This window comes from Aquarana catesbeiana, linkage group LG03 (genome assembly GCF_042186555.1).
Source record: "Aquarana catesbeiana isolate 2022-GZ linkage group LG03, ASM4218655v1, whole genome shotgun sequence".
Taxonomy (NCBI): domain Eukaryota; kingdom Metazoa; phylum Chordata; class Amphibia; order Anura; family Ranidae; genus Aquarana; species Aquarana catesbeiana.
Window position 1 is genome coordinate 45,749,636 of NC_133326.1, and position 27,261 is coordinate 45,776,896.

The 27,261-nt window shown below is 43.6% G+C and overlaps 1 protein-coding gene across 1 annotated transcript in view; it reads left to right on the forward strand.

Annotated features, from left to right (window-relative positions):
• Positions 1 to 27,261, forward strand: part of WDR93 (WD repeat domain 93) — a 134,632-nt gene that overhangs the window by 15,637 nt on the left and 91,734 nt on the right. The window contains exons 6-7 of the mRNA XM_073618461.1: positions 8,836 to 8,945; positions 20,419 to 20,500. Coding sequence (XP_073474562.1) covers positions 8,836 to 8,945; positions 20,419 to 20,500 — 192 coding nt within the window. The remainder of the gene's footprint in view (positions 1 to 8,835; positions 8,946 to 20,418; positions 20,501 to 27,261) is intronic.

Sequence of the window (27,261 nt, forward strand, 5' to 3'; positions counted from 1 at the left end):
GTTTGACTAGCGGGAGTCAGAATCGTGGCATGGCTCTCTCTATGGATGGCACGCCGTGCATTGAGAGCACAGTGCTCATGCGCTGGTGACATAACCGGCACCGCTAAAGGAAATATCTCCCAAATGGTGCATGTTTAGGAGATATTTACTGTACCTACAGGTAAGCTTTATTACCTTAGGCTTACCTGTAGGTACAAATTAAAAGAAAAAGCCTTTACTACCACTTCAGCCCCGGAAGAATTGGCTGCTCAATGACCAGACCATTTTTTTGCAATATGGCACTGCGTAGCTTTAACTGACATTTGCGTGGTCGTACAACGCTGTACCCAAACAACATTGATGTCCTTTTTTCCCCACAAATAGAGCTTTCTTTTGGTGGTATTCGATCACCTCTGTGGTTTTTATTTTTTGCGCTATAAACAAAAGAAGAGCGACAATTTTGAAAAAAACACAATATCTTTTACTTTTTGCTATAATAAATATAGTCTTGGTATAAAAAATCGCAATAACCGTATATTGATTGGTTTGTGCAAAAGTTATAGCGTCTACAAAATAGGGAATAGATTTGTGGCATTTTTATTATTATTGTTTTTTTTCTTTATCGTACATCACGGGAACAGAGCAGCTATAGTAATTACTATCTGGGTTATACGCCACCTATAGGTGAATGGACACTGGCACACCCAAAAGACAGGAAGTCCCCCCTATATATAACCCCTCCTATACAGGAAGTACCTCCGTTTTTTTCTCCAGTGTCTGTAAGGTCGTGGTCACTGATGTGATACATGTGCTCTTGGAGCATACTTGGAGGTCTGGACAGTTCTATTAGGAATCATGGACTTCAATTGGATCCATTCGAAAAAGCTGTCAACCAAAATGGATGATACCAGAGCCTCATTGGAAGGAGAGAAGATTCCTCGAGGTTTGCCTCTAATGCAGCTTTACAGCGCTGGACCTTGCGTAATGGAACCCTGTGCAGTGTTTGTTCTGACCAAGTGCCTTCCTGCAGGGTGCTATACATGTCCAGGGGAGTGGACCCCACATTAAGGGGGGGCCCAGTCTCTGAAGGTCTTTTATGACAAAGCTCACTGTGGTGGGTGAAGATTGGACTCCTGTTATGTTCAGAGTCCTGCAGCAGGAATAGTAAGTCTGCATTTGTTTGCAGTTTCTCTTTTTTTTTAAAAAAAGAAAAAAAAAAAAGAGTTCTGACTGTCTGTTTTCCCGGTGGCCACTGGGAGCAGTGTGCTGTTTAGTCATGCTATGTACTCTTACTCATGTGGACTGCTGTTATTCCTCCAGCCACTGGAGGACGCAGGCTCGCTCAGTATGGCCTTTTTTATATAGGCAGGAAGGGCGGCCATGCCATGTGGCAACAGGTTCAGTAGGCCTCTGGAGACATAGCAGCATCCCATGGATAATAACAAAGTGTGAGTACTTACTACGGGGGAACTGTGTGACAGACAAGTCACGATTATGTGCTGCATATTTACTGCTTATCTGGGGGGACTGTACAACTGTAAGTTGATACACCCCTGGTAGGTTAGCAGTTCACTTTAAAGTGTTGTTGACTGCCCTGTAGGCAGGTGCAGCGTAGTATACATGCTTGCAAACTTGTTGGTTAAATGCATGTTTAAATATACATGTTTGGAAAAACATGAGCGTGGGTGCATTTTAAGTACCGTATTTATCGGCGTATAACACGCACTTTTTTCCCCTTAAAATCAGGAGAAAAAAATGGGTGCGTGTTATACTCCGATCCCCGCCAATCTCCGCCATCTGTGCTGTGTACTCGACTCCGCTCGCAGTCACGGCCTGTCCCGCCTCCTAGCCTTTACGTCCCACCATTGGACCGGTGTTGTGTCCATCATAGGAGCCGGGCCAAGGGGCGGGACGGGGGCGTTACTGCGAGCGGAGCCGAGTACACTCGGCTCAGTCTATGTCGGCGGCGAGAGGAGCCGAAGATCTCGGGGGTGGGGGCGGCGGCGCTAAATTTAAAACAAAAACATGCTGCAGATGGAAACTGAAAGACTGCAGATGGAAACTGAATGGCTGCAGATGGACAGTGGAAGGCTGCAGATGGACAGTGGAAGGCTGCAGATGGACAGTGGAAGGCTGCAGATGGACAGTGGAAGGCTGCAGGTGGACACTGGGGAAGGCTGCAGGTGGACAGTGTGCAAGGCTGCATTGATGGGCATTTAAAATTTAAGTTTTTTTCCTTAAACTTCCCTCCTAAACTTGGGGTGCATGTTATACGCCGGTGCGTGTTATACGCCGATAAATACGGTAGCTCTATCTCCAGTATAGTGCATATGTGCTTGGCTAAATCATGCAGGTCTAGTATGGGGCCAACTGCAGTTAAGCAGGTGCTTGCTTGCAAACTAGCTGAAACGCATGGTTGCTGAAATGCGCGGTTGCTGAAGCGCACGGTTGTTGAAGATACATGTTTTTACATATTCGCATAAATATACATAGTTATACATGTTTGCATAAAGATACATGATCATTGTTGCACAGAATGCATGGTTGCACAAGGATGCATGGTTGCACAAAGATGCATGGTTATTCATGTTTGCATAAATATAAATGGTTATACATGATTGCATAAAGATACATGGTTGCATAAAGATGCATGTTTGTATAAATAGACATGGTTATTCATGATCGCATAAATATACGTGATCGCATAAAGATGCATGTTTTTACATGTTTGGATATACATGGTTATACATATTCGAATAAACATACATGCTTATTTGCATAGGACTACATGCATATGGGCTTATTTGCCCGGGTGCTTGTTTGCCTTGGGATACATGCGTGTGGGCTTATTGACCTTGTACTGCATACATAAATGCATGAATGGCAAGAATACTTGTATATCTGCATGTTTGCATACCTAGGTACTTGCATACCTAAGGGGTTGCATAGAGGTAAACCAACATTGTTTTAGGCCTGCATCCTTGGAGGACTGTATATCAGGTTGGATAATATAGTTTTTGCAATCACGTGGGTGTGTGTATTGGTCCAGCAACGCACCAGCATCTTTGCAGCCATTGTGCTACATGCTGGGTGTTTTGTGTGTCCTGTACCTTTAAGAAGGGGTGGGCTCCCTTCAGTCCACCTGCCCTCACTTATCCATTAGAATGCATGTGCCTCCACTGTGGGGACACCTAAATTTTAGTGTTAGGAGCACAGATTACAGGGTGCCGTGACGTGGCTCTGTGGCTTACGAATGCGTTTGCAAATGCGTGCGGACTGAACCCCTGTTTTTAACGCGTACTGTTAGACAGGTCAATTGGTTGTCTGCGAGCTGGTGGTAAGTAGGCTTGGAATTTTTTGTTGTTATTTGGATAATATAGTTGCTGCATTATTTACCTGTTATACCAGTTAAATGGTTCCAGAAAAGAGAGACAGCCGGGGGAAGCAGGGGCAACGCTCTAAGGTTCAGGGATCTGGCGGTGTCCACATCTCCCAATGGACAGTGGTTTCGGGTGCATCTGAGCCACTGTGGTGTTTGGCATTACAGTGTTTCCTGGCGCATTCATTTTTAGTCAGACTGCGGCCGCATCTCCTTGATCATGCCAGATCTCGGTTGATCGAAGCCTAAGCAGGATCAAGCCTGGTTAGTATATAGATGGGAGACTGCCTGGGGATACCAGATGCTGTAAGCTTTCCTCACCTGGGTGAGGGAGGCACCTGAGACTGCTGGGTTTTGAGAGTATTTCAGGCCAGAAAATCTTAGGGCACTCTCTGAGGTGGTTTGTTCCATCTTTAGCCGGCAGAAACCTGGTAGGTTAAGTGCACCTCTTGGGACTATCTGGGTCTGTCGTCAGTCTTTTGCCTTGCATTTGCTCTTGGAGCAGAAGTTTTGGGCTCATTATTGTAGCAGTTCCAAAGCCAAATAGGGACATAAGGTCTATCTTAAGAGCCGCTGAACATCATTCTGTTTCAGATAGGCTAGACTGTTCAGTGATGACCTCTCTACAAGAGTAGATTTCAGGGTCCATAATTATCTGTAAACGGACATCTTCGTGTGGCGGTTTGTTTCCAGGCTCATCAAAGATTTCTGTAATTGCAGTGGAAAGCCTTTTTTTGTGAATCTTCCCTTTGGGTTGGCCACAGCTCCGGAGGGTTCGCAAAGCATCTAGCCCCAGTGCTGGGCTTGCTGAAGACACCTCAATACTCTTTACCTCAATAATCTTTGCTCAGGAAGCAGTCAATTGCAGGGGTTCCTTCGATATATTTCTAAAGGAGGAAGCTGTGTTGGCCACAGCTCCGGAGGGTTCGCAAAGCATCTAGCCCCAGTGCTGGGCTTGCTGAAGACACCTCAATACTCTTTACCTCAATAATCTTTGCTCAGGAAGCAGTCAATTGCAGGGGTTCCTTCGATATATTTCTAAAGGAGGAAGCTGTGTTTACGTCAAAGAACTTTCTCTACATACAGCCCTACCCCAGGTCTTGGTAGAAGTTCATTCCCTGTCTGGAACTGGAAGATCCAGGCATTGCATTGCCGGAAGGCTCTGTTTCCGGGGAGTTGCAGAGCAAAAATTGGTGCTTGATATTCTTCCTTTTCAGGAATTTGGAAAATAATAACCACTGATGCCAGTCTCTCTAAGTTGACTTGAGGCTGGCTACAGTTCAGTGGGCTTGGTCTCCACAAGAGAGAATACTGTCCAATAGCTTGGAATTTTTGGCCAGTATGCCTTGCTCTGGATTATAGGACAAACCTGTTTGTAGGTTCAACCTGTCCCACTGCCAATAAAGGTACATGTACTGGTAACACCTTAAGGTCGGGTTCTCCCTTATTTGACCCCCCCCCCCCCATTTCGGATTCTGCCACATCTTTTGTGAAGAATCCGTAAGGTGGTAACACTGATATTAGTGTTGGCCGAATTAGCTCAGGGGGGCTTGGTACACAGGCATAGCGAGTCTTGCAGGGGTTGCTCCTTTGGACACTCTCAGTCCAGCGGGACCTTATGGTCTTGAGTCCTGTATCTCAGCACTGTTGAGCCCCTGGAAGCCAGCTTCGGGGAACTTCAATTACAGAACTGGAAAAAATTCAGGATGCATATTTAGCAGTGGATCTGCCACTTTATCAATGATACCTATGGTTTAAATAGCAAAAAAATATTTTTTTTCTGGGGAGAGATTCTCTATAAGGGGTGGGAGTATCTTGGGCCATCCATCATCGGATGTCAGTGTCCCAGGTAGGTGTACAAGACCACTATTTGGTCTTTTGTTTATACATCTACAGGGTTTTTACCAGGTTGATGTCAATCACGTGGAAGATACTGCCTTTGGCCTCAGCGTATTACAAATAGCAGAGTAGGTCCTTCTTTGGTGGCAGTTTCTATGATGGTGTCTCCCTCCCCTCAGGGGCATTGCTTTGGGACATCCCAGATAGTAATTACCATAGCTGCTCTGTGTCATGTGCTGTACAATAAACAAAATAGGATTTTTCCTACAGCTTACCTGTAAAATCCTTTTCTTGGAGTACATCACGGGACACATAGGCCCCTCCCCTCTTTTGGGAATTGCTTGCTACAAAACTGAGGTACTTCCTGTACAAGGAGGGGTTATATATAGGGGGGATTTCCTGTCTTTTGGGTGTGCCAGTGTCCATTCATCTATAGGTGGCGTATAACCCAGATAGTAATTTCTATAGCTGCTCTGTGTCCCATAATGTACTCCCAAGAAAAGGATTTTACAGGTAAGCTGTAGGAAAAATCTTATTTTTTACTAGTAATGGCAGTGATCTGCGATTTTTATCGGGACTGCGATATTGCGGCGGACAAATTGGACACCTTTGACACATTTTTGGCACCATTGACAATTATACAGCTATCAGTGCTATAAAAATGCACTGATTACTGTATAAATGTTACTAGCAGGGAAGGGGTTAACACTAGGGGGCGATCAAGGGGTTAACTGTGTTCCCTAGTGTGTGTTCTAAGTGTAGGGGGATGGGACTGACTAGGGAAAGAGAGAGATCGGTGTTCATACTTAGTATGAACACACGACCTGTCTCGTCTCCCCTGAGAGAACCGGGATCTGTGTGTTTACACACAAATCCCAGTTCTCGCTCTGTCACAAGCGATCGCGGGTACCCGGCGGTCAACACGCCCACCGGGCACTAGCATCGGTCAACACACCCACCGGGCACTAGCATCGGCTCTGGCGTGGTGCCGCAGGTGCGCGCACCCCCTAGTGGTCAAAAGGCGAACCGACGTACAGTTACACCGTTTCGCCCAGGGGAGCCAACCTGCTGCAGTGCAACTGCAACGGCTGGTCAGGAAGGGGTTAAAGAAAATAAATTCCTGCTCGTTCACTTTAGGCTGGCCCCTTTTGCAAGTATAGCTATGTAAAACATTCAAAATAAGTCCCTATACTGTTTATCACCCTGCTCTCCACATGCTCAGTTGCTCTCTTTTTTCTTTTTTTTTTTTTTTTTTTTTTTTTGGCACTGTGACAAAAATGTAGGCCGATCTGCTGAAAGCCTAAAGATTTACTGCTGTTGTGGGGCTCTGGGCTTCAGCAAGAAGAACAGAAGCAATGCTGGAGGCTATTTACAGTACACACTAATTTTGGTAGTGTAATTATTAATGTGGAATGTATGCTCCTTGCTAAAGAACATTATTTTTTATTAAGTTGTTTAAGGTAAAGTTCCGCTATTAGGCCTCATGCACACAGGGCGTTTTTCCTACCGCTTTTAGGAGCGTCTGTTTTTTTTTTTTTTTTTTTTACAGCTTAAAAATGCCTCTCCATGTTATTCTATGGGGGTGATTTACTAAAGGCAAATCCACTGCAAGTTGACTTGGAAGTGCAGTTTCTGTAGATCTGAGGGGAAGATCTGAAATGAGAAGCTCTGCTGATTTTATCATCCAATCATGTACAAGCAAAAATGCTGTTTTTTATTTTCTTTGCATGTCCCCCTCAGATCTACAGTGACTGAATTTCCAAGTGCACTGGCAGTGCACAGTGGATTTGCCTTTAAGCAATCAACCCCAATGTGTCCATGCACACATAGAAGCTGTAAGTGGCATAGGCGTTTTCAAGCTGCAAAAAAAAAAACCCAGGGCCAACAAGTTCTGGAGCAGCAGCGTTACAGCTGTAAAAACACCAGACGTGTCTAAATGCCGCTAAACACGTGTTAACGTTGTGTACAGCGCTAAGCCGCGTCAAGTGTTTTTAAGCTGTAGTAAGCTGTAGTAATTGCATTTGGGAGTGGAAAATAGAAGGGGGCAGAGAAACGCTAAATCCTGGCAATTCTGTCTGTTTTATTAACCGCTTAGCGACCGCCCACTGTAAATTTACCGCGGCCGCTCTCAGATCATGTACCTGGTACGTGAACTTGCAGTTCTGGGTCTGGGGCGTGTGCAACACGATGTCTGCCTGGACCCGCCGATCGTTCAGGAGAAAGGCAGAACAGCGGTCTGACTATGTAAACAAGGCAGATCGGCGTTCTGTGAGAGGGGAATGTGCTGATCTTGTGTCCCTGTCAAGCAGGAACACGGATCTTTTCATTTCCCGAGTCAAAGCACCTCCCCCACAGTTAGTAATCACTCCTAGGGAACACATTTTAACCCTTTGATCGCCCCTGATGTTAACCTCTTTCCTGCCATTAGTACAGTAACAGAGCATATTTTTAGCACTGATCACTGTATTAGTGTCACTGGTCCCCAAAAAGTGTGAAAAGTGTCAGTTAAAGCGGAGTTCCACCCAAAAATGGAACTTCCGCTTTTTGGAATCCTCCCCCCTCCGGTGTCACATTTGGCACCTTTCAGGGGGGAGGGGGGAGCAGATACCTGTCTAATACAGGTATTTTGCTCCCACTTTCGGGCATAGATAGCTGAGCCACCCGTGGGTATCTACGCCACTTCTGGCGCCTTTTCCGTCCCTCCCGCTGTCTTCTGGGAGACACACAGGTCCCAGAAGACAGCAGGGACCAGTAGAATTGCGCAGCATGAGATGCGCATGCGCAGTAGTAGTAGTACCGAAGATGGCAGTGCCTCCACCTGAGAGCTGAGGGACGGGTCGGCTTCGGGTGCCGACATCGTGGGTGCCCTGGACAGGTATGTGTCCTTATTTTAAAAGTCAGCAGCTGCAGTATTTGTAGCTGCTGACTTTTAAAAAAAAAATAAAATTAGGCAGAACTTTAAGTGTCCGATTTGTCCGCTGTAATATCACAGTCCCACTATATATTGCGGCGCTGACCACCGTCATTACTAGTAAAAAAGAAAAAAAATATATGCCATAGTTTGTATATGCTATAACTTTTGAGCAAACAAATCAATATACATGCATTGGGATTTTTTTTTACCAAATTATGTAGCATAATACATATTGACATAAATTTTTTATTGGGAATGTTTTATAGCAGAAAGTAAAAAATATTGTTTTTTTCTTCAAAATTGTCGGTCTTTTTTTGTATAAAGCGCAAACAATAAAAACCATTGGAGATCAAATACCACCAAAAGAAAGCTCTATTTGTGGGAAAAAAAGGACATACATTTTATTTGGGTACAGCGTCGCACAACTGCACAATTGTCAGTCAAAGTAACACAGTGCCGTAATGCAAAAAATGGCCTGGTCATGAAGGGGGGTAAACCTTCAGGGGCTGAAGTGGTTAATCAAAGCAATGGCATTATTTTACGCAGACTTTTTTTGTTTAATTTACATCTTAGAAAAGTATAATTGTGGGGACTGTAATAATGTCTGCAATTTATAAATGAAACAACCCCCTCTGGCTAGCGTAACTTTGATTTGTGATCATCAGCTGTCTTTTATATAATGTTGGTTTGAACTGTTTTCTCTCAAAACAAATCTATATTCCAGGTTCTGGGGAATGTTGGTTGGAAGTGTACAAGCTCCCCAAGGATTCCTGGCTAAAGGAACTGGATCATGCCCATGCCGCTATGCCGAGCACACCTATATTAAGCACTGAGGTGGGCCCTCTAACACACATAACTGAAATGCTTTTTCTAAATAGCAATAATTACCAAAACTGATATTTTTCTTATGGGGGGGGGGGGGGGGGGGCAGTTCTAAGCTGAATTACCTTTGTTCATGCTTTTCCTGGACTATAGAAGTGACATTGCCCCATCAGAGTTATGGTTTTGCAGTCCCTTGCCATAAAGACAACCTTGACCTGCTGCAATATCCATAATATAAAGACACAACAAAAAATCTAAAAAGATTTTTGGATAGATTAAAGAAGAGTAAGACCTTCTGTAAGGTCATCATTGCAATCTGTGACCACATTGGGAAGATATCTCCTTGCTTTTTGTCCCTGTGACATCTGGAAATAAGAGGGAACAGGTATAACTGCTACAAGAAGGTACTGACAGCTCTTAGGCTGGGTTCACACTTATTCAAATTGGATGTGGGTTTCCCCACATCCAATTTGCATGACAGGAGAATGTGATCGGCTCTCAATGGAGCCGGTTCACACAGCTCCGGGGCGGTCACGGAGCGCATTGCAAAAGGGTCCTGTTTGTCTTTGGCCCCATTTTAGGTCCGATTTCAGGCAAAAATTCGGACCTGATTCGCACCTGAAACGGAGAACAGGGACGCCCCGGACCCCCTGCTATGAGCCACGGCTGCAGCTAGTGTGAACCCGGCTATACTTTTCCTTACCCTACTAATAAAATGTTTTTTATTACTATATTACCTTTGGAGAGATTCTCCCTCATGTTCTGTCCTTCTAACCTCTATCCCTGAAATGAAAGTGAAAATCTTTTTAATAGTGACACAGCTTCTCTTTTATTAACCTACAAAATGTATGTTGTCCTTGGTGCAGGAATATTTAGCACACATATATAGTTGCATATATCAGATTTGCTGCATATAAGGCAGTCTTCCCATACCCCATACTGCATTTAGTGGATTTCATTAGTCAGTTTCAAATTGACTAATCATACGAAATGCAGATCAGTTGACTAATTAACCACAAAACCTGTATATTTTAATTTGCCAGTAATTAAATGAGCCTTTCTCAACCATTTTAACACAGTGGAACCCTTGAAATAATTTTTCGGTCTCAGGGAACCCCCTGCTAAAAATTACTATATCTACAACTTGCAGTATGTTAGTGTGATGGTCAGTGGGAAGGATGCTCCTTACATTTATGGTTATTGCAAAGACACCCCTTATAGATAACTAAAAAGATCATTGTTGTCATTGGCTACTAATCTGGGGGTCAGAAATGGATCATTGCACAAGGAACCTCTAGCAATCTCTGGAGAATCCCAAGGATTCCACCGAACCCTGGTTGAGAACGGTGAATTAGATGATAAAAGTAGTACATATCCTTTTCTTCATCTCAGTAACCTTTATCGTGTAAATCACTACTACAACATGTTGTATTACTTGCTTTTTTATTATTATTACTATTTTTTTGTTGTAGTAGCATTGTTCACTGTGAATATTGGGAACCTAATAATAGTCCTATTCTCCTCAGTACTTGAATCATCTCCTTTGTCTATAATGCTTAAAAAATACAGTTGAGGAAGAAGACTACCCAATGTCACCAGCATTTTTTTTTTTCACAATTTGTGATGTATTTTGATTCCCCTATAAATAGAAGTATCCTTCTCCAAAAGGAGGGGTCCACCATAAGGACTATGTTACACTAGCGGTCCTGTCGCTAGCACAACTCGCAACAACAACTCTAGAACAGGGTAGAGAAATACTTACCAGTTTCCATGTGTCGCTTCCTGACTGGCTATGTGATCAAGATGTCACTCCCTCCCTACCGGATTTTCCTTCAGCATGGGAGTAATATGTGTTCATCCAGCCAGTCAGGTAGTAATACATGTAAGCAGGTGAGTATTTTCTCTGAAGGTTCTAGCGATCTGTTGCTGTTGAGTTGTAGCTAGCAACAGACTCACTAGCATGCCATGGTCCTAGGGCCACATAAGGTTCTATCAGTTCAGTTCCAGACAGAGAGAATTATTTGTGTGGCCATTGGATAGTGCTTAATATCTACTCTATTGAAGGCGGTGTTGATTAACTGAAGGAACGTCACTCTCTACCTCTGGCATTAATAACCTACTTTATAATTAAGGGATGAACAGCACTGCACATGTTTGGATATTCATCTCTATTTAGGAACACTTTTTTTTTTTAATTAGATCTTATTAAATATTTTTCAAAGGTTACGCTCGGAAAGCACATAGCCTGGGACAACATGATCCCATATATTATTACATTAATAGAACAGAAATATGGCAATCCTTTACAACAGTTCTTACAAGCTAACAATAAAATCAATATGAATATGCATCACCACTTGTTGATCCTAATCATTTTTACTGTGCTAGCCAGTGTTTCCCATTGACAAAAGAACTGCCCAAAAAAACGTGAAAAAGAGAAAATAGTCTAGAAAAGAAAAGAAGGGAAAAAAAAGAAAAACCACACGCATATCTAGGCAGCTCCTATCTGACCAAGGAAAATCCTTCCGCACCGCCATTTTAAGTCAAGACAAAGTTATTTATGAGCACTTACTAAAATCTGTAAGGACACGTAACACTGCATGGGAGTTATTGTGGGTCTTTGGTGTTTTAAAAAACATTTTTTTGTTTGTTGAGATGGTAATATTTATTTATGACATGTTTGCAGTGTTTACAGTGTTTCCACAATCAGGGTAGTGATTCATTATTTTGGTTCATGGAAGTCCTACAATATTTGTACAATTTATGACCCTAAGGCCATCAGACTTGAAAGTCTCTGCCATAGGTGCTGATGGTCAATAGGAGAATGTAACTATTGACTGAATACCTTTTTAGCACTACAAATTACATCTCAAGGACTAATCAGTCAAATGTATTAGTTGAGTTATTGATCCAGGTAATTAATCCACTTGCCTCTGATAAAGTCAAGAATACTTTTCTGCCATTTTTGTATAAATAGGAAGATACCCCAGTGAGGTTTTTTTTATGGCTAACAAGGTTTACAGTGCCAGAACAGTATTTGAATAGTTTGAATTTGATGGCCTTTGGTCTTTTTTTTTTTTATCAGCATTAATCTATTATTTTAATACTATTGTCTATGATAGGTCAATCAAAGAAGCTTTTCCATTGTAAATAAAAATGGACCTCTGCTTTTTATTACAGTATTTCTCATTCTTACATGGAGTCAGGCATATTCTTTCCAGGTTCTTATTCATTTCTGGCAAATACCCAATAGCCCAGAGATTAGGTTTGTGGTTGGCAACCAGCATAATCAATTTGTTCCCCTTCCGTTTCACCTGTCCGCAACACCTTGGAATTTTACCAAAGTTTTTGCCTCAGTTTTGGCTTTGCTTCACGCTCAGGAGAATCATATTGTGGGGTACCTGGACAATCTTCTGCTAAAGAACTACTCTTCCCTGTCCCTGACGGCCAAAATATGCCTGATGGTACAAACTCTGCAGAGCTTTGGGTGGATCTTCAGACTGAGGAAGTCATTGCTGGTCCCATCTCATAGCTTGGAGTATCTAGACCTGACCCTAAACATGGCCTTGTCACTTCATCCTTAAGCCAGAAGAATCCCTCGATTTGTGCCTGCATGGGGAGGTATTGGGTCTCATAGTTACCTCCTTCGAGGCTTTGCCGCACACTCACTTTTACTTCAGTCTATTGCTGCTCAGTAATCTGACAGTGTAAGACAAGAAGACTCAGTCGTTTGACTGCCCCATGCATCTGTCCCCCAGGCTATACTCTCCTTATTGTAGATTTCCGTACTCCTCAATCATGGAGAAAGCCCTTTCTTCTCAATTGTGAAATGTTCTCACAACAAATGCCAGCCTGTGAGGCTGAGGTGCAGTCCTAGTACATTCTATAAGTGCTTGGGATGTGATTATTGAAAGAAGCTTGTCTTCCAATCAACATTCTGGGATTCAGGGTGATTCAGTTGATCCCTCAATGCTGGACTCCTCTTCTGCTAGGACAGTTGACAAGAATCTAGTTGGACAATGCCATGGCTGTGGCCTTTATAAATCATCAAGCAGGCAGCAGGAGATTTGATTGTCTCATAGGCAAAACTTCATGTTCCAGCCCTGTCCACCATTTACAGCTTAGGCGTGGAAAAACCTTGTCAGAGTCTGGATCCAGGGGAATGGGCCCCACTATCTTGAGGTATTTCAAGGCTTTTACCACAGATCGGGGACACGGAATGTAGATCTACTGGTGTCCAGGTTCAACATCAAACTAGACAGGTATGTAAACCAGGTTCAAGGACCCTTGGGCCTTCACAGTGGATGCTCTGATGACAGTGTTGGCTTATTTCTAGACATACTCAGACTCTTGGCAGATGCTCCATAGGTTTTTCTGGATGATCCAGACCTTCTGTTCCAAGTGCCAGTGTTCTACCCAGCTTCTCTGTCACTCACTTTAATGGCTTCGCTGTTAAAGCCATGGTCCTGAGGGACAGGTTGTCTTTGGGATTCTGTCATCCCTTCCCTAATAAAGACTAGAAAGTTGACTTCTCCTAAAGTCTACCATCACACCTTGAAGTTTTATTTTGCTTAGTGCGAAGCAAGAAACTTTCATCCTAGAAGGACTTTGTGGGATATATTCTGTCTTTCCTCCAGTCTGATCTGGATCAACATCTGGCCTTGAGTACCATCACTGGGCAAATCTTGACCTTTCTGTTTAAAAAAACCTCTGGCCTTTCATTCTCTAGTTAAGACCTTTTGTTCAGGATGTAGCTCACATCTCTCCTTTCTTTCCTCCTCTCCTGTGCCCCCATTAGACATCAATCTGATATTCTTTGTTCTACAAAGAATCCCCGGACTGGTAAATCGGGCATCCCGGTGTCTGACAGCGAGGCATTGCAGGACACTGGTACAGCGGGACCGGGGGGGGGGGGATGGGGAGGAGGTCCAGTGTAAGTTCACCTTACAGATTTTCTGTAAAGGTGAACTTACACTATAAAGTGTTTGTAAAAGGACATTAAAAAAAAACATGTTATACTTTTTATGGTGTTGCACAGAGCAGCTCCGATCCTCCTTCTCTCAGGTCTCCCACCAGTGTTCCTGGCTCTTTCCCCTTGCCGAGTACTCTCATAGCAGGCCGCTTGCTATAGGGGCACTCATGCGTGCTCGCTCACAAGACAGCTCTCTGTATCCATATGACACAGAGAGTGTGGCTCAGCCCCGCCCCCCCTCCCTTCTCCCTGACAGTAGCCGGAGCCAATGGCTCCTGCTGCTGCATCTCAGCCAATGAGGGGCAAGAGACCCAGCAGAGCCTCGGCTCCCGTGCATATCACTGGATCAAGATCATGCTTAGGTAAGTGTTGGGAGGGAGCTGCACACAGAAGGTTTTTTTACCTTCATGCATAGAATGCATGAAGGTAAAAAACCTTCATCCTTTAGAACCACTTTAAAGAAGCCCATGTCATGTACTCATAACGAATGACCCGAAAAATGAAAAAAAACAAAAAAACGAATGAAACGAAATCTAAAACTGACACCAGGAAGTGGCTTTACTGTAAATACATTTTTTTATTTTCTTCTATATACATGCTTGCTGACAAAGAGTAGTTCCCAGTGGCGTCGGGAGGGGGGCTAAGGGGGGCTGGACCTCCTAGTGGGCCCCCAAAAAGCCCCGGGACTTGGGCATTTACAAATCTATTATTAGGCCCGAACAGGGACCGATCTGACTCGGAGTGCGGCCGAGTGACATAGCAGGTCCCGCCTTTTGGAGCCTGCAGCGCCTATGATGGACGTCCCACTGGTCCAATCATAGGCGCTGCAGGCTCCAGAAGGCGGAAGTTACAATGCGGCCGCGCTGAGCACTATGAGATCGGCGCTTGAGCGGGCGGCTCTCCTCTCCTGTCCTCTCCTGTCTCTGCCTGCTGTCTAATGGGATGGGCGTGCCATACACTATGACTGAGCTGCAGGAGGAGGTCACGGTCACCTGAAGTTTGACGTGTAATGGTCAGGTAGGTCAGTGTGGATCAGGTAGGTCAGTGTGCATAAGGTAGGTCAGTTGGGGTCAGTGTAATGGTCAGTGTGCGTTGGGTAGGTCAGTGTAATGGTCAGCATGCGTCAGTGTAATGATCAGTGTGGGTCAGTGTAATGGTCAGTGTGCTTCAGGTAGGTCATTGTGCGTCAGTGTAATGGCCAGTGTGGGTCAGGTAGGTCAGTATGCTTCAGGTGGGTCAGTGTAATAGTCAGTTTGGTTCAGTGTGCGTTAGTGTGCGTCAGGTAGTTCAGTGTGGGTCAGGTAGGTCAGTGTAATGGTCAGGTAGGTCAGCGTGGGTCAGGTAGGTCAGTGCAATGGTCATTGTGTGTCAGATAGGTCAGTGTGGGTCAGGTAGGTCAGTTTTTAGTGGTCAGCATTGATGGGTAGTTCCCTATTTATTTAATACTGAAGGCTGCTATATGTAATGTTTTCTATTTTAGTTTTATTCATATTAATGCTGATTTCCTCAAGTACAGCAGATGTCATCGCTTATCTTCGTATTAATCAAAAATGTAAATGTCCATAGATTTAAATTCACATGTTTTATGCGAAATGTTCTCCTTCTGAACCCTTGGGACTGGATTGCTGCAGCTGCCATGTTATTTTGTGATTTCAACATCATAGTCTAGTATGCCAAGTGTGTTCAGTTTTTTTCACCTGCGTACTGTATCCACCAGGTGGCAGGCTTGTATATAATTATATTCCTTGTACCATAATTTCAGAACTATAAATTGTGATGTTCTGCAGGTATCGTTCTGTAGGTATAGTCCAGACTTAAACAAAGTGCCGCTCTAGACAGGAGTTCCGTGAAACACAAGCCCTGTTAGGGCAAACAGGTGCAGGCTCTGAAATGGATGAAAGAGCAAGAAAAATCCTGGACGGCCGCACATAGATACAACACCTTTTATTGTGAAATATAAATCCAAAATGGTCAGTCCATGCTATGTAGAGGTAAAGGCAATAGAATATTCCCACGCTACCCGGACCAAAAACTATAGCAACACACTAGTTGCAGCAAACACCGGGTTGGTCAAACCATAACCAAAAATAGAAATGTAAGTCAATGCAATTTACAAAAGTGACAATGCAAACACATAGTTATTATAAACAATATAAAGGGCTAGGTGCTGACAAAATAAATGTAAACTCCAACAAGCAAATAATGTAAGAAAAAAAATAAACGAGTGAATAATATCCTATATAGGATACATACAAATAAAGTGCTGGTGCCAAAAGTGAAATTCAGATACACACAAAGTCCTCAGGTGTGTAGTAATGAGTGAAAAAACATAGGGTGCTACTCCAACTAGCACTCTGCACAAATACAGTAATGTGACGGTGGTTTTGTGACTTTTTCTTAAGTGCAAATACACCTCTGTGCAATAGCCCCTTACCTTACTGTTGTAAGGTAACAGTGTGAACATGGAAATCCAAGATCCTGTAATAGGTCCCACTGAGGGCTTCTCCTCTGTGCAAGTCACCAGTGATTAATGAAAATATAAAAACTAGAGTAAAAAACAAAACACCACGAGTGGTGAGCTCGCAACTTGACGTCACTTCCGGTACCTATCTGTTCCAACGTGTATAGTCGCGGTCACATGACTTCATCAGGGAATAAAGGTTGGAAACATCACATGTGATCCAACCGTAATAATTTTTCCACTCTAAATCTCCCAATTTTAAAAAAAAATGGTTTGGTGTCCCGGAAGAAGCCCGGAAGTCCATCACTAATGGCTGCAATTGTTGGTCTATCCATTGACCTAAACTCTCATTTAATGAGCCTATTCTGGCCACAATGGGTCTGCCTTTGAGGGGATTTAACCCATTATGTACTTTCGGAAGGTGATGGAATACTGGCATTACTGGGAACTGAGGGATGAATATTTCTCTCTCTATTTCTCTCTCCAACAATTGCAGCCACTAGTGATGGATTTACCGGGCCTCCTCCGGGATACCAAACAACTTTTGTTAAAATTGGGAGATTTAGAGTGGAAAAAGTGATTACAGTTGGATCACATGTGATGTTTCTAACCTCTATTCCTCCATCCCACATACCTTTTTAGGCTTGCAGGCGGTTTCATATTTTTTAGGTAGATAGGACGGTTTTCACTTTCTCTACAGGATTTTATTTTGATGAGTCTGGAGTATTTACTTATACATAATCTCTTTGTGTTCGACGGGGACCATTACCTCCAGAAGTGTGGGGCATCCATGGGGGCCAAGTTCTCACCATCCCTGGCCAATCTATACATGGGATGGTGGGAAAAGTTCCGCATTTTTGGACCTGATAGTCCCTGCCAAAAGGACACTGTATTTTACTGCAGATATATTAATGACCTCCTCTTTGTGGTTTCTGGACAGCACATCAGTCTTGATGTATGGTTGCATTACATGAATGACAACCAATTAAATCTAAGATTCACTGGACACCACGATATGGTGTCCATTGAGTTTTTTTTGTTAGATGTGGTGTTAACTGAGGACGGTGATAGAATCACTTCCAATTTATACAGGAAACCCACTGCAGGGAATACCCTGTTGAGGACTGATTTTAGTCCTCCAGGACACACTATAAAAAGTATTCCAGTAGGCCAGTTTCTCAGGCTGAAACGTTTGTGCAGCAAAGATGTGGACTTCAAACAAGAAGCCATTCATATGGCCTCCAGGTTTGAGGCAAGACGGTATCCCAAGTCCGTCATCAATAGGGCTTTCAATATCGCTCCTTGATGTAAATTCTTAACAGATAAATTCTCTTTGAAGGGTAAACATAGTTTAGGGATCGTCTCTACGACCAGCTCCATGATATTGAGAAAAATCATTCCACCAATGTGGCCCGTCATTGGAATGACCATCACCACAAAGATGTGTCCAGTTTGGTCATCCAGGGTATGGAGTGAGATGTGTCTCACTTTTACGAGTGAGACACATTTTTAGGGTAACTTAGTAGCACTATAGGTCCTTTTTATACCGTCATTTATACATCTAATTCATGGTGATGGAAAACATGTCATGTAGCATGATGACCACTCGTTTAAATTTACCTCACCTTTTTGTCCCCTTTTTTTTCCTCCTTCTTTTCCTCCTGAAATTCTTATCGCAAATTATTAATTATTAATTGATATGGCTAACAATACTATGGATTTTTTCTACTGATTGATCTATTTATTTCATTCTTCCTCTTGTGTCTCATATAGATTAGTGTATATATCAAGTAACTGCATGTAAAATTATATGTAGCACTTACCACTGAAGGAGCTGCTGGTTATTATTTCGGATCTTTGCCGTCACCCCTCACTCACAGTTCACCATACCAGAAACTTAGAGTCTATACTGGGCCTTGCGCCCACTGATGTATGCACCAGTCAATTAGTTCTTTTTTTCCAATGCTTTTTATTAAACAACTTGAACAGTAGAGGGATGGAGGGTTTAAGGGAAAGTTCAGATACCTTGTGCAGATCACTGAGGAACTTTTAGAACCCGAAGACAAGCACTCCTTCAGTCAACGGATCTTGCTCACCTGGATAGGCCCCTCTCACTGACCTAGCAGCCGGAATGATGCACGGACAAAATTCTCTGCCACAGACTTGATAGAAACAATAATTGTTGAACAATCCTCTGCCACAGGATTTAGTATTAGTAGGACGATCCTCTGCCACAGGATTTAGTATTAGTTGGACGATCCTCTGCCACAGGATTTAGTATTAGTTGGACGATCCTCTACCACAGGATTTAGTAATGGTAATGAACACAGCAACACAGTACCAGTAATTCCTTTAAGCCATCCGGCAGTACTGTGAGGTAGATTTGGTTAGGATGCATCCTCCAATTGAGTCACCAGGCTCCTCTTGAGATACCAGCCTTTCGCTCGGTCCTCTCCAAGATGAGTCCTCCCCCGGATCTTTCAATTGCTCGGCTTCTTCCTGCAGGACAGACAGCACAGGACCACCTCTGAACCAGTAGGCCCCAGATAGCTTCTGGGCCTATTTGCAGTCATGCAGCCTCGGGCCAGCAGGGCCCTGAGACAGAAATGGAGCTGTCACATACCTTAGGCAAGGAGGGCCAGGAGGTGAGAGAGAGAAAAAATGGTGTCTGCCCCTTAAGTATCCTTTCCCAGAATGCACAGCGGTGAACCACTCCCACTGGGCTGTTTCTGGGGAAGAAGGGCACTCAATACACCTTAGCCTGTTGCCCTTCCATCACTGGCCTGTGGTGACAACGACACCTACAGACGACAATGTGGAACTGCACACAACACAGCCAATGCTGGAACAGAGGCTAATTTCACCATAATATTAAATCTGAACTATATGTACAGATAACCCGCTAAATTTACATGCGAGCACCTGGTCAACAGGAGCAGGGCGGTACATATACATTTATACTTCATGCGTTAAATACAGTATGTTCATAGCAATTCTCCGTTATTTTTCTTGTAAACATGTCATTGGAACAAAAACATTTTTCCAACAATTATTTTAATTATACATTTTTGTTTTATCTGTGATTTCTAATCTGTATATCAATTATTTATGATCTGCATATTAATTGTTTTATATATTGTCACATTGAAACATACGAAATCTTGAATTTAATTTTATTTAATGTGATTTGGTATAATATTGGTTTAAATCTTTACTTATTTTGTTATGAAAGCATTATTTACTTATGGTCTTGTTGTTTCATATGGGATGTTCTCTTAAGGGGATGCAGATTGTGGATGGTTTCCTTGATAAGGTGCCTTACATGCCTGCACCTGCTTCGGAGTTCTCCTTGATGTGTTCCTTGTTTTGACTTGATTGTGCAGGGGGGGTGGTCTTGATGAATATTCTTTTGATTGGCCATTTACCCCTATTTATATGCACAGTCAAACAATGTTACACTAGCTATGATTAAGCATCGAGCTACGGTGTGAAACGCGTTAGCTATTGCCTCTACCTCTGCATAGCATGGACTGACTGTTTTGGATTTTATATTTCACAATAAAGGTGTTGTATCGGTGTGCGGCCGTCCAGGATTTTTCTTGCTCTTTGATCATTCTGTAGCATTTTTTTGATACCTAACTCTATTGACTCCTTTGTTGCAAATGCCATGGTTAGTGTACTTGTGTAAGTAGACAAAGGGCAAAGTGCAGTACCCTACAGCAACCAATGAGCAATCACTTGAGCAATCATCGTTCATTGTGTCAGCTGCTTAAATTTGATTGGTTGCTATGGATTAATGCACTTTGCAAATCATCCCTACTATTACAGTGCCTTAACTAAGGCTGTAAATGTGTAAAGGATAAATCACTATTGGATTTCTGTCCCTGGCAAGCGAGCTTTCTAAAATGATAAATTGATGGCCGCCTACTGTTAGAACCCCAGGAGCTATTTTTCAATAGATCATTTGAGGTTACTTGATCATTTTGTTTTCATTGTGGATTTTATTTGTAATGAAAAGTAACAATTATTTGTGGCTGTTTTTTTCATTTTAGTCTACTGGTATGCATCTATCTGAGCCAAAGATCACACAACCAGTGCTTTTAATGAAGATTAAGCCACCAAAACCAATTACAGGTAACATGATTTCATTAATGATGTGTTTTAACATGTCACATTAGTTGACAATTTCACCTTGCACTTTTCACCTTCCCGTCAGGACACTGCATGCATGGAGCTTATATGTTCTTCCCCTGTTTACAGTTGCAAAGATGAACATTTGAGACATTGGGTGTCCCAGGCCATTACCATAGATCGCCAGTCCACAATACAACAGTAAAATCTAAATCTATGTTTATTGTGCTTTTAAAGTGGAACTTTACCCATAACAGTTTGATAACAATTAATGTTATCAAACATTCCACAATAATAATTGTGCTACTAAAACTAGTGCGTGCTGTAAATTGCCTCCAGCATTGCTCCTGCGTATTCCCGCTGTAGGCTGCCATTTTGTTGAAGCCCAGGGCAGTCACTTCCTTATTGGAAACTCTCCCCCTCTCCTTGGTTTCAAAAATTATGTTTTACTTTCTTCAAATAAATACAGTATCTCACAAAAGTGAGTACATCCCTCACATTTTTGTAAATATTTTATTATATCTTTTCATGTGACAACACAGAAGAAATTACACTTTGCTACAATGTAAAGTAGTGAGTGTACAGCTTGTATAACGGTGTATATTTGCTGTCCCCTTAAAATAACTCAACACACAGCCATTAATGTCTAAACCGCTGGCAACAAAAGTGAGTTGGAATACTGCCCTGCGGCCCAGTCTCTGAAGGGAGGGGATAATGCTGTGCTTCAGTATGTCACAGTACATGTTGGCATTCATGGTTCCATCAATGAACAATAGCTCCCCAGTGCCGGCAGCACTCATGCAGCCCCAGATTATGACATTCCCATCACCATGCTTGACTGTATACACTTGTCTTTGTACTCCTCACCTGGTTCCCGCCACACACACTTGACATCATCTGAAACAAATAAGTTTATTTTGGTCTCATCAGACCACAAGACATGGTTCCAGTAATCCATGTCCTTAGTCTGCTTGTCTTCAGCAAACTGTTTGCGGGCTTTCGTGTGCAACATCTTTAGAAGATGCTTCCTTCTGAGAAGATCAATTTTATGCAGTGTGCAGCGTATGGTCTGAGCACTGACAAGCTGACCCCCCACCACTTCAACCTCTGCAGCAATGCTAGCAGCACTCATCTACTGTATTTCCCAAAGACAACCTCTGGATATGGCGCTGAGCACGTGCACTCAACTTCTTTGGTCGACCAAGGCAAGGCCTGTTCTGAGTGGAACCTGTCCTGTTAAACTGCTATATGGTCTTGGCCACCGTGCTGCAGCTCAGTTTCAGGGTCTTGGCAATCTTCTTAGAGCCTAGGCCATCTTTATGTAGAGCAACCATTTTTTTTTTTTTCAGATCCTCAGAGAATTCTTTGCCATGAGGTGCCATGTTGAACCTCCAGTGACCAGTAGGAGAGTGTGAGAGCGATAACACCAAATTTAACACACTTGCTCCCCATTCACACCTGAGACCTTGTAACACTAACGAGTTACGTGACATCGGGGAGGGAAAATGGCTAATTGGGCCCAACTTGGACATTTTCACTTAGGGGTGTATTCACTTATGTTGCCAGCGGTTTAGACATTAATGGCTGTGTGTTGAGTTATTTTGAGGGGACAGCAAAAGATATACTGTAATAAAATATTTACAAAAATGTGAGGGGTGTACTCAATACTGTGAAATACTGTGTGTATATATATATATATTTCCAGCCTTGACTGTATGTCTTGGTTCACAAAGAATAAAGTACTCACTCTCATTGCCCTGTCACTGCCAGGGAGAAAGGAGAGAAAATTGGGAAGGTAAAATAACACACTATCCTTGTGAATGTAACTCTTTTATTGTATCCTTGGCAGCAGAGTTTGCCTTGTCACATCTCCTGCTTTCCTTTTCTCCCTCCCTAATCTGTGTTCCCTCCACACAGTCTGTGTCATTCCTGTTGCTTGCTTTCCCCTTCAGCAACAGTAAATCTTAAAGTGGTTGTAGAGGCTGAAGGTTTTTTTTTTTTTTTTTTTTTACCTTAAAGTGATTGTAAAGTCTTGTTTTTGTTTAGTTAAAAATAACAAACATGTTATACTTAGGGTCGGTTCACACTAGGACGACTTGGGATCCGACTTGTAAGCCCTCAAGTCGCCCCAAGAAGAGATTTGCATTACAGTGAATGAGAGCGTCTTAATTGACACTACTGAAGTCGCTCCAACTTCAGAAAAGGTTCCTGTACTACTTCGATCCGACTTCTAGGCGACCTGTACCCATAGAAATCAATGGAAGTCGCCTCCAAGTTGGATCTCTATCTATAGTAAAGCAACTTCACAGGAAGTAGTAACAAAAAAGTCACCACTACACATGCTTCCCCCTCCCTCCCTCCTGAGCTCTGATTGGCCACAGGCTAATTCTGGGGGCGACTTGAAGTCGTGTTATAAGTCGCTTTGAAGTCGCGTTGCAAAGTCGTGTTGAAGTCGTGTTGCCCATGTGTGAATCGAGGCTTACCTGCTTTGTGCAGTGGTTTTGCACAGAGAAGCCCCGATCCTCCTCTTCTCGAGTCTCACTTCGGTGCTCCTGGCCCCCCCAGCCTGATGAGTGCCCCCACAGCAAGCAGCTTGCTATTGGGGCACCCGATCCCAGAAACAGCTGAAACAGCGAAGGGAAAGGAAAGACAGATTCTGGTGGTAGGGGACTCAATTCTTAGAAGGACAGAGAGGGCAATCTGTGACAAAGACTAGAAGCGTCGAACTGTATGCTGTCTACCGGGCGCTCAGGTTCGGCACATCAGGGATCTTGTGGACAGATTACTGGGAGGGGCTGGGGAAGTCCTGGCTGTCATGGTGCAAGTTGGACTGGGCCGATTTCTCAGTCGATCACCAGTACTATAGAAGGGACAGACTGCACCTAAATGAGGTGGGTGCAGATCAGCTGGGAGTAAAGATGGCCAAAAAGTTAGAGGAGTTTTTAAACAAGGCGACAGGGGGGAGGGCCCAGAGGTAGAGATAGTCAGCATGGAAAATATTCCAGAGGGGAGTATTGGGGGCATTAGTGGTAGGTTGACTAAAGCACATAAACCCAAGGTAAGTATAGTAACAAGTCCTAGTTGCAATCTCGGACCACCCAATAAGAAGATAGTAAACTACGTGGCATGTTCACCAATGCCAGGAGCCTGGCGGACAAGATGGGTGAACTAGAGATACTGTTGTATGAGGAGGATTTGGATTTTGTGGGAATTTCAGAGACCTGGTTCAACAGATCTCATGATTGGCTGGCAGCCATTCAAGGATAAACCCTTTATCGAAGGGATAGAGAGGGTAAAAAAGGGTGAGGGGTATGCCTACATATCAAAAATAATGTACAAGTGAATGTGAGAGATGACATCGATAAGGGAGCTAGAGAGGAGGTGAAATCCTTATGGGTAGAGCTCCAAAGGGATGAAGCTAAGGGGAAAATTGTACTGGGAGTTTGCTGTAAGCCCCTAACCTGAGGGAAGAGGGGGAGACGGATCTCCTATCACAATTTGAATTAGCAGCCAGGGTGGGAAGTGTGATCACAATGGGGGATTTTAATTATCCAGACATAGACTGGGCGGAGGGAACCACAGATTCGTCTAAAGCTCGCTAGTTCTTAAATGTCTTGCAGGACAGTTTCATGGGTCAGATGGTAGACGCACCAACTAGAAATAAAGCGTTACTGAATCTACCAACAATACAGACCTGATCACAGATGTGGAAATACGGGGCAATTTAGGAAACATCGATCACAGGTCAATTGGCTTCAGTATAAATCACACAAATTGGAAAGGGGAATACAAAGAAACTAAATTTCAAATAAGCCAACTTCCCTAAACTACTAACCTTGCTAGAAGGCATACATTGGGATAAAATCTTAGGAACAAAGAACACAGAGGAGAGATGGGTTTGCTTTAAGAGCATATTAAATAAGGACGTTAGCCAATGCATCCCATTGGGTAATACATTTTAAAAGAGCGAACAACAGTCCTGGATGGCTTAACTCCAATGTAAAAATGCATATTAAAGCAAAGAAGAAGGCCTTCAAAAAATACAAGGTTGAGGGATCATCATCAGCATTCAGACTTTATAGGGAATGTAACAATAAATGTAAGAGTGCAATTAGGACGGCTAAGATAGAACACGAAAGACACATAGTGGAGGAAAGCAAAAAAAATCCCAAGAAATTCTTTAAGTATGTAAACAGTAAAAAAGGGAGGACAGACAATATTGGCCCCATAAAGAATGAGGAAGGACATCTGGTTACAAAGGATGGGGAGATGGCCAAGGTATTGATTGTATTCTTCTCCTCAGTCTTCACGAGTGAATCGGGGGGGGGGGGGCTTCAGTAACCAAAACTGCAGTGTTTATCTTCATGACACAACACAGGAAGCACCTCCATGATTAACAGAGCACAGAATTAAAATTAGACTTGGGAAACTTAACATTAAAGTGATTGTAAAGACTCGTTTTTTTTTTTAAATAACAAACATGTCATACTTACCTCCACTGTGCAGCTTGTTTTGCACAGAGTGGCCCCGATCCTCGACTTCTGGGGTCCCTCGGCGACTCTCGCGGCTCCTCACTTCAGATAACCCCCTAGGAGAAGCGCTCTCCCAGGGGGTTACCTTGCGGGCGCGCTCCGGAGTCCAGCATTGGGCGTCCATAGACACAAATGCTGGACTCAGCCCCACCCCCTGGCACCTGCGTCATTGGATTTGATTGACAGCAGCGGGAGACAATGGCTGCGCTGCTATCAATCTATCCAATCAAGAGCCAGGACCCCGTGTAGAGAGGGACAGCGCATCTCTGAAGTGGGAATTACGTGGCTCAGGTAAGTAAAACAGGGGGGAGAGAGCTGAGGTCATAGGATGCATTAAGGTGAAAAAACATGAGGGTTTACAACCCCTTTAATAAATCACTGTGACCAGATGGCTTGCACCCAAGTGTACTTAGGGAACTCAGTCAAGTAATTTCCAGACCATTGTTCCTACAGTCTACTGACTGGAATGGTACTAGCTGATTGGAGAAAAGCCAATGTAGCACCAATATTTAAAAAGGGCCCAAAATACATCCCTGGGAATTACAGACCAGTTAGCCTAACATCAATAGTATGTAAACTCTTGGAGGGGGTGATAAGGGACTATATACATGATTTTAGTAATGAGAACGGTATCATTAGCAGTAATCAGCATGGATTCATGAAGAATCGTTCTTGCCAAACCAATCTATTAACCTTCTATTAGGAGCTGAGTTGCCATCTAGATAAAGGAAGGCCCGTAGACGTGGTGTATCTGGATTTTGCAAAAGCATTTGACACAGTTCCCCATAAACGTTTACTTTACACAATAAGGTCCGTTGGCATGGACCATAGGGTGAGTACATGGATTGAAAACCGGCTACAAGGGCGAGTTCATAGGGTGGTGATAAATGGGGGGGGGGGTTCTTGGAATGGTCAGGGGTGGGTAGTTGTCAGTGTTCTGTGCTGGGACCAATCCTATTTAATTTGTTCATAAACGTCCTGGACGATGGGATAAACAGTTTAATCTCTGTATTTGCGGACGATACTAAGCTAAGCAGGGCAATAACTTCTCGACAGGATTTGGAAACCTTGCAAAAAGATCTGAACAAATTAATGGGGTGGGCGACTACATGGCAAATGAGGTTTAATGTAGAAAAATGTAAAATAATGCATTTGGGTGGCAAAAATATGACTGCAATCTATACACTGGGGGGAGAACCTCTGGGGGAATCTAGGATGGAAAAGGACCTGGGGGTCCTAGTAGATGATAGGCTCAGCAATGGCATGCAATGCCAAGCTGCTGCTAACAAAGCAAACAGAATATTGTCATGCATTAAAAAGGGGATCAACTCCAGAGATAAAACGATAATTCTCCCGCTCTACAAGGCTCTGGTCCAGCCGCAACTAAAGTATACTGTCCAGTTCTGGGCACCAGTCCTCAGGAAGGATGTACTGGAAATGGAGCGAGTACAAAGAAGGGCACTGCGCCTGGAGCCCACCCATTTGTGTGACATTGTCAAATTAATATTCACTAATGTCTTCCTGTTTTTCCTCCTGGCCAATCAGGAAGCAGGTCCTAAGACCCGATTGGCCGGGGGTTCTAAGACCCAATTGGCCAGGAGTCCTAAGTCCTGATTGGCCAAGAGAAGAAGCTACCGCCGGGACTTGGGAGGAGACGCAGGGGGAAGCCGCCAAAGCAACAACCTGGATGGGTTAAGTGTGAATCTGGCGGGGGGCCTGACCGGTGACGGGCGAGCGATGTGGCGATCGAGAAAATTGAGCACCAGGTGCCACTGCAGGGGACGGTACAATTACAATACAGTTCAATACAGAAGGAATAGGAGGGCCCTGCTCATGGAGCTTACAATCTAAAGGGAGGGGGAGGTGGTACAAAAAGTAATAGCTGCAGGGGATGATCTGATGGAGGTGACGCGGGTACAGTTCTGGAAGTGGGTAGACTTCTCTGAATAAGTGAATTTTCAGTGACCGCCTAAAGACGGACAGGGAGTTTCAGAGGATGGGAGAGGCTCTGGAGAAGTCCTGGAGGCAAGCATGGGAGGAGGTGACAAGGGAGCTCGAGAGCAGGAGGTCTTGGGAGGAGCAGAGAGAACAATGTGGGTGATATCTGCAGATGAGGTTGGTGATGTAGCTGGGGGCGATGTTGTGGGTGGCCTTGTATTTTGTGGTTAGTATGTTGAATTTTGCATAGTGGGGTAGGGGAAGCCAGTGAAGGGATTGGCAGAGAGGAGTAGC